Genomic DNA, 8,440 nt, shown 5'->3' with positions numbered 1-8,440 from the left:
TGACCCTCTGGAGCTGCAGGCTTCAGCTATACTTTCTGGAATTGAGCAAAGTCCCTGCCACAAGAGCTTCATTTCCTGCCATCCTTCTGCTGAGAAGACACTGAAGAGCCCAGCCTGTCTCCAGCTTCCCCAGCCCGCTGCTCCAAGCCAGCCCCTAGCCATTGGATCACATCCTTCAAGTCCGTCCCAGATCCCGGCACCCAGATCTGTTTCTCATTCTTGAATAGGAGGCAAAACTATACGAATTTTAATTTGACAGCCTTGAACCTGCTGTCCAAAGCCACACTCACTCCTATAAGCTAGAAAAGAAGTCTGCTTATTTTATTAATGAGTTCAGAGTAAGGTGTGGCATCAATCATAGCAGCAAGGAGATCAGGAGAAGGAGAGGGATGGGGGGAGAGAGAGAGAGAGACCCAAGAGTCAGGTCCTAGCAGAGCTCAAGGGAGGAGTCTCCCAGATTCACTGGGCCCGGGGAATGGCAGAAGAGTCTGGATCACAGGGCCTCTTCAGAGCGGCTGGCTGCTCCCTCCCTCCATGCTGGCCTTCAGAAGGGTGGCCCAGGTGCTCCTTACGCAGCCCTGCTTCCAGGTCAGAGGAAGTCTGCCATCCCTGGGGGGTGGCTGCGGGTTTCCAGGGAGCCTGCAGGCGGCTGTGTCTCAGATGGTTCCCGGCGTGACGATCAGGAGGGTGGAGCCGCAGCTCCCTGGCTTCTAGGGGTGAATTTGTTTTCTCCTCTGAACTTCAGAAGAAGGTCCTGTGGGGAAGAGGAACAAATCAGGCGGGTGCAGGCCTGCAGGCGGGCTCTCAGCCGAGGGCAAGGCCAATGGCAGGGAGCACACACTGCACCCCCAGAGGCACAAAGCACTGCTGGTTTCCGGATGCCCCTCTCAGTGCAGGCCCCGAGCAGCCACACCCCAGCCATAGCCGCGGCACACAGGAGCCAGGGAGGGAGCAGGAGGGACACCAGGGATGAGGTAAGAGGGGACCAGAAGTCAAAGGGGCTGAGGTCCCTCGAAAACACCAGATGGCAAGTGACGGAAAACACAGGGCCACTGAGGCCACCCCGCCAGCCACAGGCACAGTTGAGGTCAACTGACTTGGGAGCATGAGGCTCTAATGTTCTGAGAAACTTGTAACCAAAAAGTCAGCACATCCAGGCTTCGGTCTGCCCCAGAAGCTGCCAGCTGTGGGCTTTAGGCCACACCAAACCCCAGGTTCACGGCCACCTACCAGCTCTGTCCATGGGCACCGTCCTGTCACAGGGCAGGAAATACATCCCCAAGCTGGGCTCCACAGTGTCCCACAGGTAGAGTCCAGAGTCAAGGGGGAGGGAAGGCACCAAGGACAGTCTGGCGAGCCGGGCTCAGGCCACAGGTCACAACAGGACATGGACCAGTCAGATAGGCCAGCCCTGTTTCTCTGGACCAGCCTCAGTTGCTTCTAAACTGCCCCGGCTCTACTCCAGGACAGTGTCCTGGTGGAGCTCCGAGGGGTGGGCTCACAGGGAAGGGGAAATCCAGGCTGTGCTTCCTTTGGGCTCTCTCAGCCCATCATACCTGGTTTGAGGTGCTGAATGTGCCCAGCAGAGAATGGTGCTCACTGCTCCATTCTGCTCAGGGGGTGCGGTGGGGACCCAGGGCAGATCCCCAGGCCTGTGGTGAGGGCGGACACCCAGATCTCAAGCATGCTACAAACTGGGCTCTGCTCGGCTTTGCTGAGCAGGAGGGCCTCTGAGTCCCACAGAATTGCAGCGTCATCACCAGCAGGCCCAGGTGACACTTCAGGGATGGCACATCCCCCAGACACCAGTCCAAAGAACGTGCTGACAGCGTGGGCAGCAGACGGCCACGACATGCAGCCCCCCTGCCTATTCACCGTGGGGGCTGCCGGGCTCTGGTTGCAGGAGGAACCCATGTCTAAGCATGGGAGCACGGTCTTCAAGGAGCTTTCAGACTGGCTGGGGGCTTTTGGCTGCAGAAGAGGGAAGAGAGGGGCTACATATGCAGAGCGGAGCAGGAAACACAAAACAGGGCTTGGTTACTCCAGGCAGAGAGCCTCTGGACTTCTCCCTTCACTGGGCTCCTGCTTTGGGTCCTGCCTGGACCCTGGGTTCCAGAATTAGTTGCTACAAGACCTTGATTTCTCTCTAGGACATATAGGACTCAGCCTCTGCTGGGATGGGGAGCGAGCAGGCACAGCTGTGACAGGCAAGCAGGGAGGTGGGGGAGGTGCTGTAATGAAGTGAGGATGAAGGCCAAGAGAAGGGGGAGAGTGATGAAGGCGAGAAGGATGCAGGGGAGAGGAGTGAATGGGAGAGAGATGGGCAGGAAGGATGGGGGAATGGGAGGGAGGGGCAAGAGAGACAGAATGAGACAGAGAGATATACACAGAGACAGGAATGAAACACACGTAAAGACAGGCCCTGGACCAAGGAAAACCTGCAGGGTGGGGCTGAAACCTATGGCCCTGGCTACACGAGGTAAAGGAACTAAGGATCAGGAAGACCTTCTGGAGAACAAAAGACACAGAAGTCTTTAAACTAGCAGGTGATGGGGCTGGAGACGAAGGGTTGCTTGGAGAATCAGAAATCTGAGGCTTTGTCCCTACTTCATTGTTTACTTGGCCTGTTTTCCAGATGGAAAGAAGAATTTGAACAAGATGGACTTGCAGACAGCTCTGGCAATACTTGAGGACTGTGACTTTGTTCTAGGCTTGTTCTAGACGGGGAGCTTTCTAGGATCAATTATTACTAGATGTTGTGTGCTTGGGTCATTCCTTCAAGCTGGAAGAGGGGTGGGGCTGGGGTGAGAGAAAGTGGCCAAGATTCCGGACGAGGAGAAAGACAGCAGAGTGGGCCAGGCGCCCACACACACTTACAGCTCATCGTCATACTCCTTGGGGGGACAGACGGCGACGACAAGGTCGATCCAGTCCTGTGGGGAGAAGCTGTGTGACTCTGGGGCATGCTCAGTGGTCGCGGTGTGTCTGCCCCTGACACTCCGTTCCCATGCCTGGGCACTATGGCCCAGGACCAGCCAGCTGGGATCTTCTCCCCATGGGAAGGTGGGCCCAGGTGGGGCTGGAGGTCCTCCTGGTGGGGAGGACTCTCACGGTGCAATCCTTTGGTCTGGGGAAGCTTCCAGTCTCTGAGGTTTCAGAACCACTGAGACCAGAGTTGCCAGGTCCTTAAATGACACCAGATTCCCAAATGGTGATCTGTGGACCACAGTCAGGCAAAAACCACAGAATCACTCAGGAAATTTCTCCAAATTCTAGATTCATGGACTTGGTCCCCAGAAATCTGAGGTTAGGTCCTGGGAAACAGCATTTTTCAACAAACTCCCTAGGTCATTCTGATGCACAGCCAATCAGGGAACTTCAGGCTCTTTCTGCTCCTAACATTTAAATCCCCTCAATGGAACCACCTCCATCCTTATCTTGTTCCTCATTGTCCATCCTTGGCTTGGGTATATCCAACACAAATTCTGTGGAATATCATTAGGCCCCTCTACCATGTAATCATTCCTGATATTGAACTGAAATCTCTCCCCGGGACCTCCCTCCATCCAATCCGGTTCTGCCCTCAAAATCACAGAAAACACTCTGTTCCCTCCACCCTAACGCAGCACTTCAGATAATCAGAGACAGTCATCATGTTACCCGTAAGTCTTGTCTTCTCCACATCCCTTCATGGGGGTCCCAGGCCCATCTGGTCAGCATCCTCGGCACTGAACTTAATAGCTCAGGCTCGGCTGCCTGCATATAGTTGCACAGGTTGTGCACTGCACAACATGAGCGGGCACCATTCACACTGTAGTCTGTAGGAGGGCACCCCCTCTGATTGTGCAGTGCACAGCCTGGGAGACCTTACATGGCAGTCCTGACCCAGGTGGGTGTCTAATGAGCCAGAGCAGACTGCCACCAGCCCCTCCTCCATTCTGGGCCCTCTACTTCTGTTAATGCTTTCTGGTAGCCCCAAGCACTCTTTGATTCCTGTTTGGCATGTACTTAATGAAGACTTTAAGTCTTTTCCTTGAGTGGGTTGCCACAGCTGGTCTGGTGAAGTCTATTTATGCTACTTGGTTTTTGGACTCAAGGTCAGAAACTGACTTTGTGAATTCTGTTTTGTCAGATTAAGATCACTGGCCAGATAGGATATGCAGGTGTCACCCAAGAGTTACCTGGACCTTGGATATCTGCCCTGGGATGGGGCACCCTGACTGTAAGGTCTGGCTGAAGAGGCCAGGGTTTGAGGCAGGCAGACCAAGGAGGGAAGAAGGGAGGGGGTTTGTTCTTACCCCTTGATTCCAGGCTTTCTGCAAGGCGGCCTCAGCCTCAGCCAAGGTGTAGTCTGTCACGATCTTGCCATTGATGGCCATGATCTCATCCCCTTTCACAATGCCACCTGCAGGAAAGGAAGGCTGACATGCAACTGGGCTGTACGCGGAAAGCAGGGCGTCACTGTAGGGCCACAGAAAGGCCTGACTCTTGGATTCAGAAAGCTCATATAGGTTCAGAAAGCATGAGGGGAAACAATTGACCAGGTTATTCAAAGGCAGCACTTCCTTCCCACCCCATCCACACGCCCTCCCCTGAGCTCAGCAGAATCAGGACACCAGTGATGAATTACTGCCAACCCAACTTTTGTCCCTCTGACTGCAGAGGAAGGCTGACCTGCATTTCCGGTGAGGTTAACCAGAAACACAAGCTACTTCTGTGAGCCCTCCCTCTCTGTGCTTCAGCCGTTCTGGTTGGTTTTAGGTCCCCGAGCCCGAGTTCTTTCCTGCCTCAGAGCCTTCACATGCTGTTTCACCTGGAGCACTTGCCTTCACTCTTTCCTCATTTGTTCCAAGTCTGAGATAAAACCCTTGAGAGGTCGTCTCTGACTCACTCCCCACACTCAATCTCAAGTGGATTTTTCCTATTATTCTCTCATAACATAGTATTCTCCTGGTCTTTTCCTGTACAGCATTTTCACAATTTGTAATCATATATCTATTTGTTGACTGGTGCTCTCCCCTATCAGACCGTCAGCTCCATAAGGGCAGGGATTGTATTTTTGATTCACCACCACGTATCCAGTGCTTAATGAAATACCTAAAACAAAATAGGAATTCAACAGATAGTTCTTGAATGAATGTGGTTGAAGGTGTTCCTGGATAAGCGGACCTATGATCTGATAAGTTTGAGAAAGGCTGAAGTTATAAACTAAATGGAAGTACTCGCTGCAGGACTTGTCAGAGCCTTGAATATACTAATACAGTATGCTTGAGTATCCTGATATGCATTGTGCCTCTCCAAGAAGTTGATTATGCGTGGTTTCCCCACACATCTTCAACTTCAGAGCCTCTTCTTATTTTTTTGAGGACTTTCTCCCAGTCCTGGTGTCCACGGAACATTCTGTGTTATGTTGACACAGCTTACCCAGGAGCCTCGTGGACACGAAGGCCTACCAGACTGTGGTGTGTGCTACTGAAGATGGCGACTGTGGTGGCTTAAAACACATGTGCTCCTGGGGGAACTTCACCAGCTGCTTGTATGTCCAAGCAGTGTGGGACCAAACTGTAGACAGCAGCTTCTTCTGGACAGTGGGCCCGGGCAGAGGCAGCTTTCAGATTTTCATTTTGTACAAACCCAAGATGGAGCCGCAGGGCCAATAAGACCGTGCTTGGGCTGGGGCTTCATAAGGAGGGGAGGGCCCAGGAAGTCACCCAGCCATCCTGGTGCTCTTTCCCTGCTAGACATGGCAGACAGGTGGGACTGAGCACCGACCCTTCCCTCAGCTGGTGCAGGAAAGGAGGGCAGAGGAGGAGGCTGTGAGCCGGTGGGCAGAGGTGGGCCCTGGCAGCTGCCTGGTTGAGCAGGACCCCCGCCTATGGCAGAAATGAAGGCTCAGAGTGTGGCTGTGAGGGGCGAGCTCATGAAGGCCATGGGAGGCTGCGCTGGACTCACCCTAGTAACTCACAGAAGCCTGGCTGCCACCGTGGCCAGGTCCCCTTGCCATCACTCCACCCACTTCCTCAGGCCCGCACCGCCCTCTGTTCTCACCTCAGCTTGTGGGAGAGACTCCAGCCTAGCACTGTCGAGAAGGGATCTGACCCCGGGATTCCCTGCAAGAGTGTGTGGTGTGTTCGTCGCTCAGTCAGGTATGACTCTTTGTGACCCCATGGACTGTAGCCCACCAGGCTCCCCTGTTCATGGGATTTCTTAGGCAAGAATACTGGAGTGGGTTGCCATGCCCTCCTCCAGGGGATCTTCTCTACTCAGGGATCAAACCTTGGTCTCCTGCATTGCAGGCAAATTCTTTACCATCTGAGCTACCAGGGAAGCCCTCTTTGGCCTGTAAAGGGACTCCTCCTTCAAGGACATCTATTCCTTCACAAGGAGTCAGGAGTACTGAAAAGCTGCCGGACTGGAAGAAGAATTCATTAGTGGTGGCATTTTGGACACTGACACATGAATGGGCTGATCATTTGAAGCATGAGTCTGTGCTGGGTCCACAGAGGCTACACTCATTAGCAGGGGGTGTTTTTTTGTTGGTAAGAGGATCAAGGCAAAGCAAGAAGATCTGCTGCAGAAGGTCCCAAGCTGGGTGGCACTTGTGCTGGCCAGTAAAGCAAAGGACCAAACAGTTGTGTCCAAGTGCTGCCTCCATTGCTACTGGCTGCAGGCCCTGAACCCTTCCTGTGCCTCAGTTTCCTGAGATGTGAAATGAGAGTGATAACCGGATCTACTCTCAGGGTTGTATATGGATTAAACAGGTTAATGCACATGAAATACTTAGACACAGGCTATATGCAGGTACTTAGAATAACATCTGGTGCAAGGCTAGTTCTGGACAGATGTTAGCTCTTATCATTGTTAAAAGCACAGGTAAAGTTTCAGCGGTTTCTTTCTTGCCTTTACTTGTGTGGTCCTCTCTGTCTGGAAATCTTCTTCTCTCCTTCTCAAGGCAAACATTTACTTACCTTTAAAGGCTCAGCTCAGGTATCACTGTCGCGGGGAGCCCTCCAGGCTGCCCCCTTTCCCTCAGTGGGTTAGGCCCTCAGGGTTCCCACAGCTTTCCTCTACCCTCTCAGTCCTTGGCCAGCCTGCAGCACACCACACTGGTACAGTCAGCATTCGGTGATTCTGAGGATGTTTCCACCCCTAAACAGGGAGCCCTTGGAGGGCAGAGTGGTGTCTGCGTGGCTCTTTGCTCGCAGATCCCAACACCATCATGTGCCTGCAGGCAACATGTGGGACTGGTGGTTGGATCTAGCGGGGAGAGCATTCCTGAGAGCTGTCAGCCCGCTCCCAGCAGGCTGCTGTTTGCTTTCCTGGAGGAGCCGGTATAACCATCACACCATCCCCAAACCTGAGCACGGCTGGTCCCTACTCACCATGCCGCTCAGCAGCTCCACCCTCGTAAACAGCGGAGACAACCACCTTCCCGATCGGGGAGTCCACGCCGCCTTCCAGGGCCAGGTCTAAAGCTCCCTCCTAATGAGAGGGAAACAGGCCTTTGGAGCCAAGCAGACAACAGACTGTGGGCACCTGGGCACCCAGGACCCTCTTGTCGGGGCCACAGAGAGGGCAGGAGAAGTCATGGGGGGCAATGACGGGCAGTGCCGTCAGCAAGAAAATGGGACGTGGGCACCAAGTGGGTCCTGGGCACGTGGTCCCACCAGAGGAAGGGGTGTCCCCAGGGGGGCGGAGGAGAGTGGGGATCTGAGAAGTCACCCAGGAGTCATTTTGAGAGTAGGAGAAACAAGGGACCAAGACAGGAGGGGGCAGGGACAGAGAAGCATGGTCCCCACCCAACCTCCGTGTGCCCCATACCTTCTTAATGCGCAGGAGCCGGACGTCCTTCCCCATGATCTGCTCTGGGGTGAACTAGAGGAAGAAGACGGGGTGAAGGATGCAGGTGGGGGCAGGGATGGGAGCGAAAGCCAGGCACCTGTGGGACTTTGGGCCCCGGAGAAGGGATGGACAAGGGGGCCCTGCCCACCCCACTCCTATCAGTCATCAACTGGGGGCCCCATGGACACCCATACACAGAGATGGTTTGTCCCTGGGATTGTTGCGAGGACTGGGGGACAGCATGCCAGGTGTCACCAGCACAGTGCCTGGTACGCAGTTAGTGCTCAGCAAGTGTAACTATTGTTATAAAGCACACACACACACACTTCACAGTGGAATGCTGTTTGAAAGAAGCCTTCACAGGCAAGAGCCTCCTTGGGGCTCTTCACAGCCCCTAACTCATCCCCAGGACCCTCAGAGCCCAGAAGGCATCGCCACCAAATAGACCACAACCCCCGGCCCCCTGCTCCTGGGCTTACTCCCCAGGGGAGGAGAGTCATCTCTCACCATGGAGTAGGGGTCGAAGCCTTCCTCGTATTTCCGGAAATCCTGGAAGCAAAGAGAGAGTGTAAGGGCTTCGGGCTCCTCCAGGGGCACT

General features: G+C 54.2%; 1 protein-coding gene across 3 annotated transcripts in view; it reads right to left on the bottom strand.

The window, feature by feature from the left end:
* Positions 1-295: 295 nt before the first annotated feature.
* The window catches only part of USH1C (USH1 protein network component harmonin), a 49,511-nt gene continuing 41,366 nt past the window's right edge, over positions 296-8,440 (bottom strand). For all 3 annotated transcript variants that reach the window (XM_069554237.1, XM_069554236.1, XM_070289326.1), the window contains 6 exons: positions 8,350-8,391; positions 7,822-7,875; positions 7,383-7,482; positions 4,299-4,405; positions 2,878-2,933; positions 296-754 (listed from right to left, as the gene is read on the bottom strand). In XM_069554237.1, coding sequence (XP_069410338.1) covers positions 742-754; positions 2,878-2,933; positions 4,299-4,405; positions 7,383-7,482; positions 7,822-7,875; positions 8,350-8,391 — 372 coding nt within the window. In that variant the 3' untranslated portion in view covers positions 296-741. The remainder of the gene's footprint in view (positions 755-2,877; positions 2,934-4,298; positions 4,406-7,382; positions 7,483-7,821; positions 7,876-8,349; positions 8,392-8,440) is intronic.

Source organism: Ovis canadensis, chromosome 15, assembly GCF_042477335.2.
Source record: "Ovis canadensis isolate MfBH-ARS-UI-01 breed Bighorn chromosome 15, ARS-UI_OviCan_v2, whole genome shotgun sequence".
NCBI classification, from domain to species: Eukaryota; Metazoa; Chordata; class Mammalia; order Artiodactyla; family Bovidae; genus Ovis; species Ovis canadensis.
This window is presented reverse-complemented; position numbering and strand designations above follow the sequence as displayed.